The 23,424-nt window shown below is 33.9% G+C and overlaps 1 protein-coding gene across 3 annotated transcripts; it reads right to left on the bottom strand.

Annotated features, from left to right (window-relative positions):
- Positions 1–11,474: 11,474 nt before the first annotated feature.
- Positions 11,475–22,877, bottom strand: LOC105773126 (pyrophosphate-energized membrane proton pump 3). 3 transcript variants are annotated; one of them, XM_012594800.2, is made up of 16 exons: positions 22,634–22,877; positions 21,290–21,326; positions 20,984–21,211; positions 19,862–20,065; positions 19,136–19,287; positions 18,907–19,054; positions 18,697–18,829; positions 16,054–16,226; positions 15,222–15,342; positions 14,368–14,555; positions 13,789–14,226; positions 13,536–13,700; positions 13,089–13,244; positions 12,605–12,716; positions 12,102–12,321; positions 11,475–11,911 (listed from the first exon to the last, which is right to left on the bottom strand). In XM_012594800.2, the coding sequence occupies exons 3-16, from the start codon at positions 21,080–21,082 to the stop codon at positions 11,812–11,814; spliced, it is 2,409 nt and encodes an 802-aa protein (XP_012450254.1). In that variant the 5' UTR covers positions 21,083–21,211; positions 21,290–21,326; positions 22,634–22,877; the 3' UTR covers positions 11,475–11,811. The 3 variants fall into 3 exon arrangements, with proteins under 3 accessions (XP_012450254.1, XP_052488319.1, XP_052488320.1); XM_052632359.1 differs by lacking the exon at positions 22,634–22,877 and adding an exon at positions 21,446–21,551; XM_052632360.1 differs by lacking the exon at positions 19,862–20,065 and having other exon boundaries at positions 22,634–22,876.
- Between the last annotated feature and the right edge of the window lie 547 nt (positions 22,878–23,424).

Genomic DNA, 23,424 nt, shown 5'->3' with positions numbered 1-23,424 from the left:
AAACCGCTGGTTCAATTTAATGGGTAACAAAATGTGTATGGTAGATCTAACTTTTTCATGCTACCATTTTTCTAAATTATCGTGTTGATCATGTATGTGATGTAAACCCAGTGCTAAATCCGCCATTGCTACTCATGTATGTTTACTACTACTGTTAAAATTACAAATCGTTACGGATTGCATGATAGTTGCATGTTAATACTGGTACCATTATTGTTTTCTAATTTATAAAAGCATGTCATATTGTTGCATTGGGAAAGGGAAATTGAAGGTGGAAGTATAGGTTTTAAATGTCGGATCTGTTCACTGATAAAATCTACCATTATACTAGTGGTTCACCCGTAAAATATTATTTTGGTGTGTAGGGATGGATGAGTTCTGAGGAACTCTTACTATGGAGTGTAGCGGATGGAGACATGTAGGAAATTGTATCGTTAATCAATCACATTGAATATTTACTGAAAATTAATCGTGAGATTAATAATCTGATATGAACTGTTTTCTATAAGTTTGTATGCTATGTTTATTATTTATGTAGTTATTTCTTTTTGTATTAAGACCACACTGAGCTTCATAGCCCATTCTTTAGTTTCCCATCTTATAACTTGTGAGGTTAGAGCTCGAACTCGGCACTTAGAGCACTGTCACCAAATTTTATACAAAAGTAGTTTCAACTCCATTTTATTAACTTTGTTGAGTTTTGTATTGTTTACAAATGGGCTGTGGCTTGGACTTTCTATTTTTCTTATGGGTGTTAAATTTTGGGATTTCGATTTTATATAATTTTGACAATAAATATGAATATGGTTAATGAATATCCATTTTTTAGTGGTTTCGGAGCCATAAATTCGACGAGTAAGTTCGTAAATGATATTATTTAATATTTATGAGTCAAATATGGTATTAAAATAAATTTTGAATTATCAATTTATGTTATTTAAATGAATAATTAGGTTCAAGTGGTATGACCCTAAAGTTAAGTGGTTTTAGAAAATGAGGTATCGGGACCTCATTTTTATAAATCGAGTTGTAAATATTTTATTAAATATTTATGGAATGTTGTTAAGTCATATTAAAATTTGGCTAAGAAATTTAACCAAATTTTAATGTTTGGATAGTTAATTAAGGAAAAGGACTAAATCGTAAAGGATGCAAAAGTTAATTGCTATAGATTTAAAATGCAAAAGACCAAAATGGTAATTCAATCATGGTCAAAAGTCTGAAATGATTAAATTCACTAGCTTTTGGGCTATTTGCTCTTTAGTCTTAATTAGTTTAAGATTAAATTGTAAATAAGTTTATTTAGTTGGAATTTAATTTAATTGAAGGAATAATTGTGCAATTAAACCTTCCTTTAATGGTAATTATACCATGTTTATATATAGTGGACATTTTTGGACATGTTTTAGTGATTTATAAGTTATAAATTAAAGGTTAATTTTGTAAATAATTAAAGAATAAGTTAAATTAAAAGACTTAAAATATGATATTATCAAATTTTCTGATATTATCAAATTTTCTTTCTTCTTCTTGTTGGACAAGCTGAATATCCATGGAAGACATGGGGAACGCTTTAGGTAAATTTTTGTTCTTCGATTAGGTGAGTAAATCTTTCCCATTTTTAGTGATTTTTATGTTTTTAAGCTCGTATTAGTTTAATCTAGATAAATTGGGGACTAATTTGTAAAACAGTCAAATGTTATTGAATGTTCCATTGATGAATTTAAGATGTTCTTGAAAGTTTATGGTAGAATCTTAAGCTTGGTTGCTAGATAAGACTATTTTGTAAAGTAATTTTGGTAATTTTAATGTTTAAGGACTAAAATGTGAAATTAGTAAAAGTACAAGGACTTAATGAGAAATAATAGAAAACATGGGCTGTAATAGGGTTCCAAACAATTCTACTAAACTTGAAATTGAATAAAAATGGTTGATTTGCATGTTTTGGGCTTAGGGACTAAATTGAATAAAAGTAAAATGTTAGGGGCTATTTTGTAAAATGTCAAAAAGGACTTAATTACATAAAATGAATTGATTTTTTTGTTAGAATTAGTGAATTGAATGGAATTATTAATTTAGGTCAAGAATGAGTAGAAAATCGAGGAGAAGAGAAAATTACCAAATAGCCCCTGTAATTAGTCATTACCGCAATTTAGTCTGGTAAGTTCGTATGAATTGTAATCATTTAAATGTTGTTTAAATTGAATATTTATTATGTTGTTTTATGTAAATGAATCAAAATATACACGTATCAACACTATGACGAATTAACGAATATTGAATCTCGGTTGAACCTTAGAAATTCTTAGGATACAAATGACATGTCATTAAGGATTTTATGTTTCTGGTACTGGTCTTGAATGTCCTACCAATGGCTGAGGTGCTGCATTTGTTGCGGATTCTCCACAGCTCATGTGAGTAGCATCGTGTAGCTTACATTCTGACCCATAGTTCATGTGAGTATTGATGTAAAGGAAAGGTTACAGTTATATGTAAAGGCACACTTCATGTGAGCTTTCCTAAGTATTCGATGTAATTCTAGATAGTTCAACGAGTAAGAAAAGGAAAGGAATGGTAAGTGACTCAATGGAAAGGTTTATGACTATATGGAAAGGTTAATTCTTATGTAATGTATCTTATGAAATTTATTTATGTTATAAATGAGATTATATGATTGCCAATGAATCCACTATCATGTGAACTTGATGATGCTTGAATAGACTTATGTTAAACTCATGGTATTGGAAACGGTAAGTAAGCAAATGGAATGAATCATGATTGTATGGTAACGACGATAAACTAAATGTTATGTTCATACATGGTTGATTTCTTATGTATAATGAACAAGTATACTAAATTGGGAGGTTGATGGTGTTATATAGGCTTTTATTAGGCTTATGGCATTGGTAAAAGGTTTATTCTTATTCTATAAATTTCATTATTTAAATGGTATGTTATGTTTAAAGTTTATACAAGCTGATACGAGCCAAAGAGGTGACACTCAAGGGGTTGTTTTTCCTTGTGGTCCAATCACTCGAAGCAAGGCACGACAATTAAAATCAAAGATGAATGCTTTTGTCCAAGACTTTGTTGCTACAAATTTAATTCATCATGTTCGTGACATTGACAAATACGGGAATGCAATTCACTGGACCAATCTTGGAATAGTGAAAGCCCATAAATTGGTGGATTAATCTTTTATGTATCTTATTATTATTATTTACTTAATTCTCATTGGTTGGGACACATCATTTATGAGTTAAGTAATTTTATTGGTTAGGTTATTATTTATTTATTTTCTTAGATAATTTTAAAGAGTTTTATTAGGATTCAATTACTCTTTAAAGAGTTTTTATTAGGATTCAATTACTCTTGTAATTTGCCTATAAATAGGCTTGTTTTCTACACATTGGTGGAGACATAAAGAAGAGAGTATTTGTTTTCTTCCAAATTTGTGTGAGGCAAATTTTTGAGAGTAGAGTGATTCTTCTCTTGCTATTTAGTTTGGAGTTTGTTACTTTCAAGGATATTTCGGAGCTACAAATATTCAAATTTCTTCCCGTTCATCGGTGTTTCTAGAGGTTCTTCTTCTAGGGGTTTCGTAGGGAGCCGCTCAATCATTGGCCTTTTTGGTTGCAAGTTAACCAAGGGTTCCATAGGGCAAATCTATCCTTTTATTACTATTATTATTATTTAATTAATTTTATTTATTCTCGTTTTTATTTCTAATTTGTGTTTCTCTTGTGTTTAGATCCGGGGTTCTGCATCAGTTGGTATCAGTTTCAGGCCATTCGGTGTTATTTTTGAAGCTAAAATCAAATTCGAAACGAGTCAAAATACCAAAAACACTTTTCATCGGTTTCGTTGATTTTTTTTTTTTAAGTTTGTGTTTATTCTCCTCTTATTCTTTAAAAAAAACAGCAAAAAGAAAAAAAAAGAAGCAAAAAAAGCAAAAAAAAGCGCAAAAAAAACTGAAAAAAAAAGTTGCCTACCATTCATACGTAGGTTTCTTCTTTTCCTATTATTGTTATTATTTTTTATTTTTCCCAAAATCGAATTTCTTTTCCTTCATCTTTTCTTGACTCAAGTATAATTAAAGCTTCAATTTTTTTTTTTGAAAATATTAAGACACTAACGTTTCTAATTTTTGTTTTTTTTTAAATTGGGTAGAGTTTTCTTAAGTTTTCTTCTTATTAAAGCTTTTCTTTGACTCTAGAGTTAAGGATCGTTGCAGGTCTACGTTTTTTGTTTCTCTTACGCTTTCTAACACTTTGTTTCTTCTTGTGTTAGCAGATATTAAAGGCACGCACAATTCCTTCATCTGTGTAGCCTCCATTACAAATTGCCTCGTCAAGTTTATTGGCCTCTTAAAGCAATTAGGATCTTCATTGTTTCTTTCAAGTTTGCACCTCCGTTATTTGATCTTGATTAGTAACCCTCTCCAAACATATTTACAAGTTTTGAATCATTCAGAGAGTTATTCTTTTGAGAGCTAACGAGTGAGGTTATTATTATTTCTTTCTTTCTTTTCCCTGTTTGTGTGATTTTTTCACAGATACCATGCCGATCACTAGATCCCAAACTAGTAAAAATGAAGAGGATGAGCAAAAAAGAGAGAACGATCCTTTGGTCGAGTTGTTACACAAAGAGATGAAAAAGTTGCAAACTCAATTCGAACATCGCATGACCCAGATGTTACGGGAATTAAGTAAATAATAATAATAATATACATAAAAGATTAATCCACCAATTTATGGGCTTTCACTATTCCAAGATTGGTCCAGTGAATTGCATTCCCGTATTTGTCAATGTCACGAACATGATGAATTAAATTTGTAGCAACAAAGTCTTGGACAAAAGCATTCATCTTTGATTTTAATTGTCGTGCCTCGCTTCGAGTGATTGGACCACAAGGAAAAACAACCCCTTAAGTGTCACCTCTTTGGCTCGTATCACAAGCTTACTAAGCATTCGTTATTTACGTAATTATTTTCCTTTGTTTTACAGATTATCGAAAGCTCGACCGGTTGGAAGTTCTTCGGAGATCTATCACACTATCTAGTGCATAATTTGATAGTTTTTTAGTAATTTGGCTAAGGTTTATAATGGCATGTATAAGGTGATTTCTAATGGTATTCTGGTACATGTGTTAATGGTGTTTTTGGTATGTGTAAGCTTTGGAAAGCTATGTTGGTTTGGTACACCTTGATACCTTACCAAGTTATGTGATTTTGGTTACTTTAAAGTGCTTGTTGATATGGTTCTGTTGGCATGTTAATGATAATTTGAAAATGGTTACTTGTGACATGTTTTAGTTCATATTTGAATTAGGTATTATGTTTGGAAATGGTAATATTAACATGTATAAGGTGGTTTATAATGGCGCTTTGATAAATATGTAAATGGTAATTTTGGATGTTTGTGCCTTGATGTTTAAGTATGGTTGATAGACTTATAATGCTTGATTAGGTAAGTCCTTTTGGTCACTTTTTGCTAATTGGTGTGTATGACATTTTGCTACAAGATGTTGACTTGGAAATAGTCAATAATGTTGTGTTTTAGCCAAATAATAGAATGAGGTCTTTATGCATGGAATTAGGAAATATTCACATGTTTTGGTAAATGTTGTATTGCTATAATTGTGGTGCCTTTGAATGACATATTGGTTAGTTGATCTAGGATCTTGAAAGGACATTTTAACGTATGTTTGGATGTTGTCTAGGTCCCTTTTTAAATGTGCACAAAATGTTGTCTAGGTCCCTTTTTAAGTGTGCACAAATGAATTGAATGTTCATGCATGGCTAGGTAATGAAATGGCTTGATTTAGGTGAAATTTGGGTTCACACAGCTTGAGACACGGGTGTGTGATTCGGCCATGTGAAGCACAAGGCCTGGCGACATGGCCGTGTGTCATATGAGAATTTCTTAAGGTTCCAAGTCAATGAGTTACACAGCCTACCACACGGGCGTGTGGGGAAACTTTGAGAGCTACACGGCCTGGCACACGGGTGTGTGCCACAGCCGTGTAACCCTACTCAGAGAGTTACACATGTGAGGACACATGCTAGGACACGACTGTGTATCCCTAGTTCAAAAGTTACACTGCCTGAGACACGGGCGTGTGTCTCATCTGTTTGAGGCACACGGCCGTGTGATCCCTGTTTTGTAAATTCTGCATCTTTTTCCTAAACTTTCTGATTTGTTTGAAATTGGTCCCAAATTTCTTCTAAGCTATTTTTAGGGCCTCGAGGGCTCAATTTAAGGACAGTGTGCATGTGAATGAATAGTTTATGATGTGATTAAATATTTAATGTTGAAATGTTTAAATGCTTTTGATTGTATAATAATGCTCCGTAACCCTAATATGGCGATAGATATAGGTTAAGGGTGTTACAGTTAAGATTTTCAAGATGTTACTTTAAATTATTTTTAATTGGTACAAATATGAATTTTCCTATTGGTTTTGTAATTAAAATTAAATAAATGAAATAATTAAAATAAACTAAGGTTTTCTTAAAACGAATTAGATTTTAATTTTTACTTTTAAACAAAAACAAAATTGTTTTCTAAAAGTGATACACACCAATTCTGTAAAGAGATTTAATATATACCAATTCTGGGAATTCATTATGAGCACCCGAGGTAGACGACCCCAAGGTAGGCCGTGTCGAGCTACTCAAGTTGAGTTGCCTATAGCTCAGGATGATACTCCAAATCTTGAGGCTGATAATGGAGAGAATTCATCTGTCACTAGAGGTAGAGGTTATGATAGGGATGATGATGCACTGTTCCATGCCATGTTAAGAGTACTTCAGAAGGTTGCTGGAACTCAGACTGGATTGGGTGGTCGTAGGTCTGTGATTGAGAGGCTTTAGGGTAATAGGGCTGAGATATTCAGAGGTGTAGCTGGGACAACCCCATTTGTAGTCGAGTATTGGATAGAGGCTATAGAAAGAATTCTATAGGATATGGATTGTACCCCAGAACAAAAGTTGAAAGGTACAGTGCCTCTGCTGAGAGATGAGGCTTATTGATGGTTGCAATCTATAGTAAGAGGTACTCAGGTAGAGCATCTGACTTGGGAGTATTTTCAAGAGGCTTTCCAGAAAAAGTATGTGAGTACAAGGTATGTTGAGTCCTACAGACTAGAGTTTATTAAGTTGACATAAAGTGATAGGACTTTGGCCGAGTATGAGGCTAAATTTCTGAGGTTAAGTCGTTATGCTCTGAGTATGGTGGATACTGAGCAGGATAAGAGCCTACGATTCAAGAATGAGCTGGGGTATAGTCTTAAGATTTAGGTGGCACCATACCAAGAGAGGGTGTTTGAGACCTTAGTGGAAAAGACTAAGATTGTGGATGAAATTAAGCATGTAGAAAAAGAAAAATGCGATAATGATAGGGCCCAGAGTAAGAGTGTCACATCCCACTTTTCAATTAATTATACAAGAGTGATACTGTCATCTCCTAAGTTTTAAACTAACTGCGCAATAGTGAAAACAAGGAAGTGTTGTGGCTTAGTGGTAGGAAGCTCCCTAACTATCCTAGAGGTCCCTAGTTCGAATCCCCTTGCTCCCTTGTTTTATTTTTATATTTTTGGGACAATTCCCAAGTGCACAATAGATACCAACCGTCCACTCCTTTGTTGACTTATGCAAATTCCTTTCCTCCTTTAGCAAGTCAAACTTGCCATAAGTTGTGAGACACATCCCCTCTTTTTGCTCATTTGTTCCCTCTCCTTCCTTACACTATTTTCTTGCCAAAACAAATATGTTGACCACCTCAAAAGCCTCCCAAATTGTCCACAACCCTCATTTCCTCCTACTTTCTCTTTTCTTCTCTTTTCCTCCACCATTTTCTCTCATTTTGGCAACCACCACCATTTCTCTTCATCTTTGCTTCCATTCCTCCACCGTGAGCCTTAGTTGCACCACTACCTCACTACCATTCACACCTCTCTTTTCTCCTTCTTCTCCTTCGATCGCCACCCTTCGTCGCCGCTGGACTATCACCATTGCCGTCGTCGTCGACGTCGATTGTCATCAGGATTTGGGTTTTTCTCCTATTTTCCTCTTATTTCTGATTTCTTTCACATTTTTATTCCAATTGACTCATTCTTTATTTTTTTTCACTCCACTTGTGTACGAATCTCACCGATCCCTTGTAGACCATTAAACCTCTGAACTTTTCTCCGGGATTCATCTCTGATTTTGTTGTGCTATTTAGTAGTATAAGTTATGCAAAGTGATGGAATCATCATCTTTCCTTATTTTTCCCCTCATTCTCAAATAATGACTCCATTATAATTGCTTTCTCAAGATTAACTTTCAATCTCCATATGTTATGAAGGACCGAACAACCCTCTAGGAAACCAATAGTGTGGCATCGTGAGAGTAATGGATCCAAGTGTTCAAATTAAGGGAAAGTATTGGTGAGATTTCCTGTATTAAATCTTATATTAAAGGACTTGTCTTTCGTTAGATCATGACTAAAAAGAGATATTCTTGTGATTAGATTTGTGATTGGGACTAGATCCAAGCGAGACCTCTAAAATGGGAGCATTCGGTTTAGATCTACAATAAGGTGTGGGGTCTTTAACTTTTTCACATGATGATTGTTTATTTTATTATATTAGCATGTTAATAACTATTTATGCGGGGTACGCTAAATACTCATAAAGAGGGTTGAAAACCCCATCAATGATAAACCCAAATAAGTGACCCTATCCATTATTCTTGAAAAGTATATTGTGTGATGTGATGATATTATGAGATTATGATGTTTGTGCAAATTGCATCTATGTGATATTGATATATGTGTATATCTCACTCTCATGATATATGACGTATGGCTTCTTTGTTATCGTTATGATTCCGTTATGCGAATATGAAAATATGAATATGACTATGTGATATGTGATCCTATGTGTAAAACATGTTTACAACATGTTAGTGAATTGATTAAAATGAGAAAATGGTCATACCATATGCATGGGGTGGAATCTGTGAAAGGAAGAAGATATGTGGCAGTTTTATTTGTAATTATGTGGTCGTTTATCGCCAATTATGTGATGGCTTGTCCACAATGTGCTATGTAGTTGTTTTCGACATTTATGTGGTGGCTTGTCCACAAATGGTGTGTTATTGGATGGACAATTTCTGGGGAACTCGATATTAGTGTGTAGTAAAGATGGGTAGGAAAATCTTCAAAATGTGCATTGTTACAAAAGCATGTCTCATTATGTTCTTTTATATGTAATATTAATTTCTGTGAAAATTGTATATATATTGTTTTGGATGTGTTATTCGATGTGCTAAAATGTATGTCATATTATATGTGTATATATTTTGTATCGATCTCACACTGAGCTTTTTAAAGTTCACCCTTATTACTCATATGTCTCAGGTAATCCTCGTAACTAGGACTCGAAATCGGTCATCAGAGAGGCTCTCAGAATAATGGTTTCTTGGTTATGGATTTTTAAGACTATTTGGAACTTTTATGGACTTTATGATTATATTTTGGATTTTATTTTGTGGAAAATTATTAAACTGTGGCATGAGATATTTTGTTTTTAAAATAATGAACATTGAATGTTTTTGCATGAACTTTTTTATATGGATTAAACATTTTAATGGTTTTCTTAATAAAATTCGCTTTCCGCAAACTCAATTAATCAAATATTTTTTTTATGATCAAAACAATGTTTTACAATGATAAGTCTTCCTTCGAAGTAATGTTTTTACTTCAACGTATAAAAAGGGAATATTAAAGCGTGTTTTCAAAGATTAGATCCTTTTTTTTTTCAACTCAAGGTTTTCGCCATTTCTATGGCCCATGTAATTGCTTGGATTGGGCTGTAATGTTTAGGCCCGATTTGAGGGGTTACAAAGAGTGATTCAGGTCCTAATGGCTCAGTTTTGTGACCTTTGAAGTGAGCCAAGGAGGGCAGACCACAGTAGAATGTTATAGGGGTAATGTTGGAGGTACACCAGGATTAGGGAGAATCTCGATTTGTGGGTTCTGTGATAAACGTCATCTGGGTGAGTGTTGGAAAAAGATGGGTGCATGTCTGAGATGTGGATCTATAGAGCATAAAGTGAATGATTGCCCACGTCCAGTTGGTCAAATGCAAGCTGTGACTCAGAGTTAGGGTTTTGGGCAGTTACCTTCTAAAGGTCGTGAGCAAGGTAGGAATGGTGGTTCTGGAGTCGCAATAGGTGCGACAGGTACTGTAGGTCGTGGTCAAAGAGCACCAGGTCAGAATCCAACCAAGACTAAGGCTAGACAGCTGGCATTGGTTTATGCGGCTAGACGTCGAGAGGATTGCGATGCATTCGATGTCATAGCAGGTACTTTTACGATCCATTCTATGCCATAACACAATCTTGGCATGCTATGTGGTGAAAACACCTAGAAAAAATAGATGTCTTTACTTTGTAAAGGCATATTGTTATTTTTAATGACCAAAAGGACTTAATTAATTGTAATTTTAACCTTTAATAACTCAATTGAGTGCAAAAAAAAGTATAAAAACTTAATTGGTTTTTAAAAAAATTCAAGGACTTCTAAGACTATTTAGCTAAAGAAAAACAACTATTTAGATTCTATTTGATAAAGAGGAATTTATTTTCATGTTTTATTGCTCATATTCGATTTTCTATTTTCCTATTTTTTCATCAACCAAATTATCTTAATAGATCAAAACTTTATTTAACATTGCTTTTTAAATCAAATTTTAAGCCAAAATTCTAACTTTAAACTTTTAAAAGCTCGTTTAGGTGCAATTTTATAAACTATAAAATCATATATACAATTAACATATTAAAATTAACGGTTGCAAATAATTTATATTAATTCCTTAAAATATTTAAGTGTTCTATTTCCTATGTTATAATATTAATAATATATTATTATAAATTATGTGTATATTTCTATTATAATTTAAGTTGAAGTTTTAATATCTAAATACTTTATATTATTAATTGTAAGTGTTATTTTCGTATCCAATCTAAAATATATATTTTAAATTTAGAAACAAATTAATTATTTACTTAAAAGTTATTTAAAATTTTTATTTCACATATCATAGTATAATGCTATTTAAAATAACTTATTTTATTTTACATATTTAAAATAAACATTTTAAAGTTCTCCAATTTTTGATAACTCAAATAACTTTTTCAGTTACTTTTCGAAAACACATTTTCAATATTTAATATTAAATTAACCTCGACGTCACATAAATACCGCTGATGTGACTTAATTGAACAATACTAAACCATGTCAATTTTCATACCGATTATTTTAATTCAATTTAAAAAAAAAAGGAAATTCTGACGTGACCGTTAAGTAATGGTAAATGCCACGTCATTACAGTTAAGCATTGGAGTAGCTAAATCGACCTTATACAAATTTAGGTACCCAATTATGAATTTATGTTTAAGCCTCAAATACAAAACCGTTGTCAACAGTTTGAGGGTAAAAGTTAAGAAATGCATTAAAAACTTGAAAATGGAATATCAAAGTACAAACGTTTAACTGAAAATACTAAATGTGCACTGCACTGCACTCTATAAACACCTCTTATTGTTTCAGATAGAAAATGATTTAGTGAGGCTATCAATTGAGACAGGCAGCCACGGCCATGATAGACATCAAATACCTATCTACCTATCTATCAATCAATCTGTTGTGTATGTGCAAAATAGTAATACCCAAACAATAACTCGGTGATGGGTGCCTGTATGTTGGTATGCAGCCTGCTACTCAACTCTCCATCAAATATATATATATAAACAAACGAAAGTCTCAGAGAAACACTGGCGCCATTACAAGTGTTATGGTAGCAAGCATTTTTATGAGCACATGAAGTGATGGTCCAGCTGTGTCTTTGAATGGATCTCCCACTCTGCAATCCCATACATTCCAATTATCATTTTCTTTTTATTATTATTTGAAAGATACTTGGAGGTCATATCACTATACCATATTATTGGGCATGAGTATCAGACAACTTCAAGAAACATGAAGAGTTGGGGCAACACAATCCTACAGTTATTAAGGAACAGGAATATAAGAAAAGGAAAAAACAAACTTACGTATCTCCAGTAACTGCTGCTTTATGAGATTCGCTGCCTTTGCCACCAAGGGCTCCAGTCTCAATAAACTTCTTTGCATTATCCCAGGCACCACCAGCTGTGTTTAGAAACAGAGCCATTAAAATACCAGAAACTGTTGCAAACATCAACAAAGCAGCTACTACTTTTGCTCCAAGGAGAGGATGCCCAGTATAGTGTCCCAAAACTCGAAATAGAAAACCTGCAAATTATTACAATATTGTATGTGCTTAGATTCTAAAAATATACTAAACTCAATAGAAAATCAGAGAAACCGCTTTAGACATCTAATCTCCTAAATTCTCTTGGTAAAATATATTTTACATTCTTGAAAATTAACACTAGGAAAGAAAAAAAAAACTTAAAAGAAAAAATCAGAAAGAAATGAAGGATTAATAAGATAAATGAACAAACTACCCCAGAATATCAAAAAGTCAATAATAGCAAAAATAATAATTATAATCAGCAAAGAGCAATTGACGTACCAACTACAATTGGTGATACTATAGCCAAAGCACCAGGTTTTATCATTTCCCTCAGAGATGCAGAAGCCACAATAGCAACACAGCGACCATAATCTGGTTTCTCCTTGTAGTCCTGCAGTAAGTATGTCAGAAAAAATAAAGCATAAATATTCAGACAAGATAGATAAATTATAGAAAAGAAACAACATGATTTAAAGCAACACTTAATTACTCTAAATTTGTTTGTGTCAGATTAATGATAAGAAATATGAATAGTTTTAAATCTCTTTTCACATCTTTATACTTTTGGAAAGAAACTTTAAAAGTGGATTATGGAACAAAGACTGCAACTGTATCTTTTTTCTCTTCTTGTCACTTCTCTCATAATTCTTCTATCCAGATAAGAAATATTTTTAAATTTCTCTACTGCTTTTTGTTCAAATACAATAGAAAAGCTAACGGTTAAAGTACACACTGTGAAAGGCAATTGAAACCTTAGACCCACCATGATACCCGGCCTCTCAATAAATTGTCTTCTCACTTCCTTAACAACCTCCTGAGCAGTTCGGCCAACAGCAGCACAGGCCCATGCACTAAATAGGAATATAAGCATGGAACCCAACAATCCACCAATAAAAACCTCAGGAATGGCAATATCAACCTGAAAGATCATTCAAACTACAAATGTTAGACAAATATTGAAAGACATTGCGCAGTAACAGCTTCAGGCTCCATTTGTTGCCACTTTTTTACATGTTCTCATCATTTTTTACCATTCTCAGAAGCACCAATTCAAGCACAATTACTGTGGTTACAAGTAAAACCACACATTTTTCTTTAGTAAATTACTCAATCATTGCTTCTTCTTTTTTAATTCCTAAGTAAAACATTAGTAGGAAGTGAGTGGTAAACCATACAGTCTTTCATTAAAGCATAGTATAGTAACACAGACCTGTTTAAAAGGTTCACGTGCAAAAGATGAAACCTCATCCATATATGCACTAAACAGAAGAAAAGAAGCAAGTGCTGCAGATCCAATGGCAAAACCCTTGGTGGTAGCTTTTGTGGTGTTCCCGACAGCATCAAGAACATCAGTAATCTCTCGCACACTCTCTGGCTGTACAAGGCATCAACAGCCAACTTAAATAATCCAAAAAGAAGAACTGTAATATACAGTGAAATCTAGAGGATCAGCCATATAGCACCTGCTGACTCATCTCTACAATTCCACCAGCATTATCAGCTATCGGACCAAACATATCCATGGTTAGAATATAGGCAGCAGTGCTGAGCATTCCCATTGTAGCTACAGCCGTGCCAAACAGCCCACCAGTTGGACTTCCTGTTTCGTCCACAAGCCCTGAGGTGTGACCCAGCCAAAAAGCAGAAATAATAGATACACTTATCACAAGAACAGGAATTGCTGTCGATTCCAGGCCCAAGCTGACTCCAGCAATAATGTTAGTCCCATGTCCTGTAGAGCTAGAAAGCGCTAATGTGCGTACAGGCTCATGCTTGTAGTCAGTGTAATATTTGGTTATCCAGACAAAAACATACGCTGTAATAATACCAACTAACCCACATAAGGAAAAGTTTAACCATGCAGAAGGTGCTTGTTCAGTATAAAGCAACCACCGAGTAGACTGCAATCATTTCAAAGAAGTACAAGACATGAATAAGCTTTCAATCAAAACAAAGGAATGTAAATGGCAAGATTTCAATACTTCATGAGAGAAAACAGAAAAAAATATTGCATTATGCTCCAGTTATAGATGATATATTACCCCAAAAAATGTCAGAACAGCCAAAATTATTGTAACAGAATATCCTTTCTGAAGGATTGTCATTGGATCCTCTAATGGAACTTTCACATTGGAGTCACGTGTACCCCTAATTGAAAGTATTCCAATTGATGATACCACCAGGTCAAATGAGTGCACAACAAGAGGAAACAGGATGAAGCCAGACGGGTCTGCATAAATATCAAAGATGAGGCCACACCAAAAGAACACACTCAATACAAAGAATATGCCAAAACCAGAGAAAAATAAACTGAAACAAAACCAAGCTAACAACTCAACATGAAATGTTTTTCATACCGTCAGTTACATTTTTGCAGGTCTGAACCCTTAATATTAACTACAACCAATGGACATACTCTCAGAACTAACAAACTTAGTTCTAACACCATAGAGGTATAAACTTCTTTCATACCTATTTGTTAACAAGGTTGGTTTGAAAACTACAGCAGTCATAAAACATTAGTAACCAAGAGTAGAGATGCCTGATCGCTTCCAGTTAAGAGGCATTTCAAGTTTGTCTTTAACATTAGGTAAGAGCCAAATAACACTAGTCATGCACTTTTACAACCCTCTTTCAAACCTCACTTAACTACAATAACAAAACGAAACATCAGGACACAAGAATGCCTCTTTATCTCATCAAACTGCAAATTTTGGCTTCCTTGAACTGGTCAGGAAGGTTTTAACTGTCATCTTGATTCGTGGTAAATTTATTAAAACAAGATAAAATTATATTTTTGCAGTTGTAAATTGTTGTAGTTAATAGGACATTCACAAGATGCAACAGTATAAATATGTTACAATTCCATTAAAAATGAGGGGGAACTTGAACTCGCCTTCAATTTTACAATGCTGAGCCATTGTTCCACCAAGTATCATGGCACTAATTATCTCTGCTGCAATGCTTTCAAAAAGATCTGCACCTCGAGCAGCACAATCACCAACATTGTCTCCAACCTTCAGTACAAAACGAAAGATACAAGTAATAAACATTTCCACCAAGATAAAATGTGTGAAAACTTAAACATAAAATATAAAGATAAAGAAGAAGAATCATGGCTGTAAATTTGATCACGCTTTCCAATACTGATTTGCAGTATATATTTTCAGCCACGTCCCTTATTGAACTTTCAACCAATAATTTTTTTATTAACAAAATCTTCAGATGGATTACTTCAGTTTCCACAAAATCTAGAAGGTTCAAATTTTTTATGGTAAAGAAATATAAATTTCTAAAAATAAAAAAAAAAATATAAGTTTTCTGCTTTCTCTCTCAAATGCATGTGTATTTGAATCTGAGAAAGGCTTTAATAATTATGTGCAAGGTCAAGTAGAAACATATCCCCCAGAGTTCTGCTATCATAATAAAATGTTTAACAAAATTGCAATTGCTTTTAAAATACAACTTCAAAAATTTTCTTCCAACTAAATCCCCTATAGTCAACTCCTACAACCATAAACCTTCAGTCCAGTTCATAAATGAACAAATTCATTGTCTAAAATAGGAAATTACACAAAATATGCACAAGCTTTACGTACTCATTTTCAACTCAAAACTAAACAAATAAGATGAAGAGAATAAAACCGTGTTACTTCGGACTCCAAATGATTAATTATATCTTAAGCATCAATTCAAATAAAGAACTCCATGAAGTTCAAATTCAATACCAAATCTGCAATTACAGCCGGGTTTCTAGGATCATCTTCAGGTATTCCTTGTTCCACTTTTCCCACAAGATCTGCCCCAACGTCAGCTGCTTTTGTATATATTCCACCACCCAACTGAGCAAACAGGGCAACAAATGAAGCCCCAAAACCATATCCCACAAGAAGAAGAGGCACTGAAAGAAATAAACAATATTGATCAAGGGAGTCACTAGTACTATTGATTCTAAAACCCATGTAATGCTAGTTTAAGGTGAACAAAGAATCAACAGCCACAGTCCAAACATAGTCATGTTTGCATACAAGCATATATATAGTGTGATTTGATATCTCAGCTCATCATAGGGAGACTGAAACTTTAGGACTCGTTAGAGAGAGACCCACATCTCTTTAGGGTTTTTTTAATACAAATTCTGCTTAGGGTTCATTATTCCATTTGTCCCTTTAACCAAGGGCCAGCCTTGTTTCATAAATAGGAAACCAACAGGAACAAAATTAAATAAAATCAAAACTAAAAAACCTAAGGAATGAAATAAACCTACAACATAATCCTTAGTTAGAAAATGGAAATTAATGGTCTTTGCTGACATAGGTTTGGCACATAACATTAGAGAAAGAGTTTGTTCTCACACTCACAAAGTCAGATACACTTGGCCAATGCTGCCTTTCTCAAGGGTGAATGATATTTATACAGTGCTCACACATCCTGAAAATCATCATTGTAGTTGAATCAAAGATAATTGTATTAGCTAAACCGACCACTACCACACCATTATTCCTTCGCATTACAAACAATAGAAATCAATAGGGGTCATGGACCTCCACCAACTTATTTACATTTATGAGCACCATTGAATGGATCTCTTCAAACGTCTAACCAACATTCACAATTTTCGAAAGTAACCCAATTAAGCTTTCTCAACTGGCAACTCCCATAAACTCAAGCATGTTTTTAGCAAAAAAAAAAAATCCATTTCACTGGGTAATCCAGCAAGTTGAGACCCATTAAACTTTTTTGGTATACACTTGGAGGTTTTTCAAATCAAGTTTAAAGAAATAGGCAGTTTACTGGACATGAGTTTAGAAGGGGTTAATGAATAACACATAGGATCAAAGTTGGTTGTGACTGCCATGGTTTTTGTCAACATGGATTTAGGAGGGTTTGATACATAGGATACGGAAGAGAGATTGATAGAAGCTTCCATGGTTTGGTTTTCTTCAATTAGAGGGTCTACCATAAAGTTACCAACCTTTTTACCACCAATCATTTTATCTATTTCTTCATGCATTTGATTAAACACTTGGGTTTTGGTTTCAGCAATAATTTCATCAACATGCTGCAACTTACAATCAAGCATTTATTCTATCTTTGCCTGCATATGCTCAAACTCCTTACATATTTTTACTCGCCACTTTGTCAACCATTGTTCTACCGTTGCTAAGGATCATTGGCTCTTGATACCAAATTGTTACGACCATGTGTTTAGGATTGATAGTTCAGCTCATCAAAGGAGACTGAAACCTTTCAGCTCATAAAAAGAGACTAAAACCTTAGGACTCATAAGAGAGAGACCCAAATCTCTCAAGGGTTTTTTGATAGAAATTTTGCTTAAGGTTTATTATTCCATATGTCCCTTAAAAAGGACCAATCTTGTTACATAAATAGGTAACCTATTCTAAAACAAAAATAAATTAACTGAAGTAAAATCACAAACAAGACACCTAAGGAAAAGAAATAAAATTGCAACGTAAGCCTTAATTGGAGAATCAAAATTAAAGGCCTTTCCTAACATAGGTCCAGCCCATAACAACAGATCACTTCAGCATTGCAAGCAACATAGCACCTGAACTTTCTAAGTGAAAACAATAGTTAAACATGTGAGATAAAGTTAACCAATATGAACTGTCATAGGAAACAAATACAGTACTTGCAGAAAGCAAAGACTACAAATTAACAACAATACCTCAAAAATCGAGAATACCATGTTACAAACACCCAACAATATCATACATAAGATGTTATGCATGCAGCAATAAGCTTCAAAGAAAACATGTGAGACAGATTCCAAAAGACATATTTGGTATAATTAAATCAAGAACCTTCAATCACAAAACTTTCAGTCACTCTAATTCAAATAGAAAGGGCAACTCAAATCATTAACTTTGACAAGAATATAATAACAATTATTCTAAGGAACGCTGTGCCACTTTCTCCATTGTATTTTGTTAGTAATTCATAGAATGTTCATATGTGCCATTCTCTTCATTAGTAAGAAAATTTTAGGTAGCCAAAAACCTAATAGCTAGAAGCCATACCACGCGTCATTGACAGATATAACTCAAAGTCTAAAATCCAAGTCATAGCTGCTTTAAACTAATGATCACACTTGATGAATTTGCAAGGCAATTACCAATCTTAGATAGCCAAGAGAACTAACTACTACCCACTTTCATTTATATGGGGGAAACAGAAAATCATGCTTATACACTCAACCAACATTTAAACAAGAGAACATGAACATTCAAGAATATTTCTCAATATGTCAACGTACGTAGGAAATGGTAAGAACCATGTAAAATGAATATCCATCTGCACAAAGTGAATTAATATAAATAAATTAAGGAATAAGGAAATTAATCACATACAATCTGTAACCTTCATTGAACCAGGTGAATCCACTCCTAGCCAAACATAAAATGTTGCATAAAGGATGGCTATACCAATCACAGCCATACCAACAACCACCAAGGCAGAAAAACCACCAGCACGGACAGCTATCTGCATGTTATGTCTGCACTTAGCACTCAAATCCACAAGCATCCAAGAAAAAAAAAAGAAATTTAAAAGGATACAACCTGCAATGCTTCCCTAGCTGACCGTCTTGCAGCACTAGAGACTCGAACATTTGCACGAACTGATACCCACATCCCAACATACCCAGCGACACCTGAACATAGAGCCCCCAATAGAAATGCAGCAACAGTGATACATGCAGATGTTGCCCTGCACAAAATCATATTTGTCACAAGGGTAAAGAAAAAGAAGTCGAATGCTATTTTACATAATGTTCATATATATCTCAACCTTCCTAAGCCTGAGGATTCTTGTTGAGGAGTTGTATTTCGAAACAAATATATGCTAAGGATCACTAGTGCTAGCAACACTGCCATCTTGGAGATAGTACCATACTGTGTCTTGAAGAATCCTTCTGCTCCATCACGTATAGCCTCAGATATCTAGAAACAAAAAAGATAAGCTTGATACAAGTGAATGACGAGATTGCTAACAAATAGAAAGTTATTAGTTGCATTTTAAGGGTTAACAAGAAAATGAAAAACAATGGGGGAGGAAGCTCCTCTTTTATCAGGATATGTATGTGACAAAGTAGTGAAAAAGCATGGAGTTCCTAGCCTTACGAATTTCTTCTTGTTCCCAATGCCGACAATGAATAAACTAGAAAGCATACTTTTTCCTAGATCTATGCATGCTATTCAATTGCAAAAATCTTTCTGAAAACTTTCTGTACAGATTAGATTAAGAGGCTAGAGTTTAATTGATGTACAAAAAAAAGTGTCCTCTATCATCAATATTTCTTATCAAGCCTTACATGAAACTCTAACGGTCGTTAGATATGACTGATGTACATTAAAGCAGTAAAATTGTAACAAAATTAACAAGCATTGAGAATAAAACATTCAATTAGTAATTAAAAAGTTTCTGGAGAAGCATTTAATACAATTTTTCCAAGAGCATAAAGAAAGCTTGATATTTGACTTTATGAAAGTTGATTTTACCCTAAAAAAAAACTACCTGAGCCATCTCTGGAGGCCCTTCATCCTTGGAAAGGACCCACTTTGTAAGATAAATTGACAAAAGGAAGCTGACAATGCAAACTGAGAAGACAAAAACAATGATTGGAGAAGTACTTGCTCCAATGTAAAAGACATATCCGAAGCCCAAAAAGAGAAGTATAACAAGAACACGAACATTAATTCCCCTGAGAATTCGAAAAATCTGCAGAAAGGAATTAGTCTCTTTTTTTTTTTCTTTTTTGAGAATAGGAATTAATCAATGAACACACAATAAGAGGAAAAAGAGTGTCTCATGAGCCAAGAGGAAAGAGAGAGAGAGATAAAAAATATGCTTAGCTAGGCAAGACAATAGAAATGAAAAAGAAAAGAATTCTCCATAGGATCCACATCACTCCTTATTTCCTTGACTAAAATATTCAGCTGTGGGTCTCTATTAACTTTGCCAGTACAAGTCAAACTACCATTCACATCAATTCAGCAGTCTCTGTGAAGATCATGCTAAGCTTCTTTCCTTTTTTTAATGCTAACCATATTTTTCCATTTTAAGTTCAAGAGAACCACAACTATTATAAACACCATAACACCAAAACCAACAGATGGACACACATAAGCCAAGATAATAGACAAGAATCTTAACTGCAATTGAGAAGGAAAAATGTGGCCAAATGAAAAACAAAAAGTCAGGATGTATTTTGTGGACTTCATAACAAGTACTTGATATACCAATTGATCTAGAAAAGAAATATTAGAATGAGCAGTCTCACCAAGGTAGCCTTCAAACAATTCCTGAAACATATAGAGTTCTAAATCAAGCATCTCCGCTCACTAATTGTGTATATAGCTAAAATACACTTAATCTATAGCAATAATAAATTATTACGATGCAACTACAAATTGACAATGAGAAAAATGATCTGCCCAATAGGAATTAATTCCCCTTTTCCAAAAGTAGTTTATAACCAGGTACTTGTAACAAAAAATGCAGGATCAGAACAAATTCCTAAAACAACAAAAAGGAAAATGAGAACAAAAAGAGACATCAAGGCCAAAATATCCAAATGCGCACTCATCTACAACTAACAAACTGCACACAAAACTGAGACAAACATAATGTCCTTACCAAGGGGGTATATGGTTTACTACGCATGTTCGGAAATGTCCTTGGCCTATCTAGGTAAGGCCCCAAATTACCATTCTCAACGTCATCTCCCATCATCATGGCACTGGCAGAGTTCACCCTCCGGGCAACAGGAAAAGAGTACTCCCCAGTTTGGGGCAAATCACCCCCTGAACTTGGTCGCTGAATTTTGAATGCTTTAATTTGTCCAGTGAAAGACTATAATTTCACCTAAGACATACAAGACAATCAACTTTTTTAATAACAACAGCCTTAATTTAGGTTCAATAGCTTCTATTCTTGCCTTACCTCCAGTTCAGGGATTTTTAGACACGAGTTAATTTTCCTGCATAAAGATCAAAACATTTACTGGTTAAAACTTAAGAAAACAAACAAAAATTACAAACACTTAAGGTTTAGGTCAAATCAAACCAAGCCACAACTTTGGTGATGTAAAAACAATACCTCATCAGTGAATAAGACACTTTTAGGCAGATAATTGGAGAAGGATTCTTAATACACAGCATTTCCAATCATAGAAACCCAATATCTCGAGTCTCTAAGCCTAGAACTGTGATCATGGAAGTACTCTACACTGATCAGAACAAAATCTAGCATCGTAATTATGCTCATATTGCTTAATATTAAGCAGCCAAAGCCCCTAATTATGACTGTATCTGAGTAGATAAAAAACGAGAACCTGGAAAAAGGTGCAAAAGTAATTGCATAGACTAAAAGATCTGGAAAGAACAATCTCACTGGTTTTACTGAAACTGAACATTTAACCAGACTATCTTTAAAAATCTCAGCTTACTGTGTCAAGAAATTGCCTAAAATACAATTCAAGTTTTGCTAAGTGGAAGGATGGGATGGAAAAGAAGGGAGAGGTAAAAATTTTGAATGCAATGGTTAGGCTTAGGCTATGAAGGTGGTAACGAACCTAAGTACTTAACCATTAGATTAGAAAATTGTTCCTCATTTACCCTTAACATCAAGCAAAGGCTCAACCTAAAATATTCAAACATCTTACAAAATTATAACCACCAAATATCATTTTGACCTCCAATTAACCGCTTCACTTCCCCTATTGCACTGCCAAGAGATATTCCATAAAAAGTGCAAGATGTTGCAAAAGGCCATTAGAAGCTAATAAATTAGCCAAAAGATGAAGTAGAATTTATATTTTTCAACCCACACATTTGCAAGAACCAAACATTATTTTGTTCCATTTTGACCTATCATAAGACTAAAAAACAAGACTAATTCAACTCAAAATACAATAATTTCAGTTCAGCATTCATGAATCATGATATTTTTCTCCTTTCTTTTTTTCTGTTTTGTTCCCATTTTTCGGACCTCATGGATTGTAGTTACGATAGCAAAATGGAAATAAATAAAGCGAAAAAGAAAAGTTAATCAGCCACTAAGTTTTCAATTTTCCGAGTAAAGCAGCCACTAAGTTTTCAATTTTCGAAGGTTCCAAACAGTTCTCATTCCCGACATTTCATCAACAAAACGACCAAATGAAGGGACCTCCCTAAGAAACATAACAACTTAGGATCCAAAGCCAAAACCCCAGATTCAAAGTATTGCATAATTTGATCTAAAAAATAATCAATTAGATCTACAAGAAAAGAAAAAGATTACACATACCGTTTTCAGTGGCCGCAGCGAAACCAAGTAACCGCCATTAACGGGGAAAAACGTTAATGCTCTCCCTCCCCCCCCCCCCTCTCTCTCTCTCTCTCCCTCTCTCTGCGGAAACCGAAATTTTGCAGACCTCTTAGTCTTAAGATTATAAACTTTTAACAAGTCGAGAAGGATGAATTATTTTTGTTTGTTTGATTTTTCTTTTCTACCTTTTTTTTGTTTCCTTCGGTTTCATTTTATTCTTTTGGTTTAAGCTTTTCTCTGCTTCTGTTTATAAAATCTCTTTTGCCATGTCAGCGCTGCCAATAGTTTTCTTACATGTAAGCTGTTTCCACGACCAGACAATTAAAGCTTTTATCCATCTATACTATTAGCTTAATTCTCAACACAATTATTAAAAAATTCCTTCTTCTATAAATAAACACTTAGGTACCCAAATTTTTTTTTATTTACGAAAATTACCTACTTTGAAAATCATGTATCTAAACATAGGTGCACTTTCACCTAATAATTGATTACAGCGCATAAAAATATTTTTTTAGATCGCATCAATGGTTTTGACGTTACCAATATCATGTATTCTGAGGGGAGAATACGAAAAAATGATGTCACCAAAAAGCTATATATACTCATGCCGATGAAATATCTGTGTAAGGTGAAGATCAAGATTTTGGGGAGGGAGAAAATTTTTTGATTAGTTGTAAAGGAGAGAAGAGAGAAATGTTTATTATTAAGAAAACATGGAGATCAGGATCAATTTTTTTTTTCGGTTTATTTAGAAAATTTTATAATTT

Source organism: Gossypium raimondii, chromosome 6 (assembly GCF_025698545.1).
Source record: "Gossypium raimondii isolate GPD5lz chromosome 6, ASM2569854v1, whole genome shotgun sequence".
NCBI classification, from domain to species: Eukaryota; Viridiplantae; Streptophyta; class Magnoliopsida; order Malvales; family Malvaceae; genus Gossypium; species Gossypium raimondii.
Note: the sequence above shows the minus strand (reverse complement) of the source record. Positions and strands in the feature narration are given on the sequence as shown.

Coding starts and splice junctions, on each gene's coding strand:
- LOC105773126 (XM_012594800.2), bottom strand. CDS start 21,082: ATGATGATGGGAGATGACGTTGAGAATGGTAATTTGGGGCCTTACCTA. Junction 20,066..20,983: donor GTAAACCATATACCCCCTTG/GTAAGGACATTA, acceptor TCCTTTCTGCAG/ATTTTTCGAATTCTCAGGGG. Junction 12,717..13,088: donor TTGAGAGGCCGGGTATCATG/GTGGGTCTAAGG, acceptor TACTTACTGCAG/GACTACAAGGAGAAACCAGA.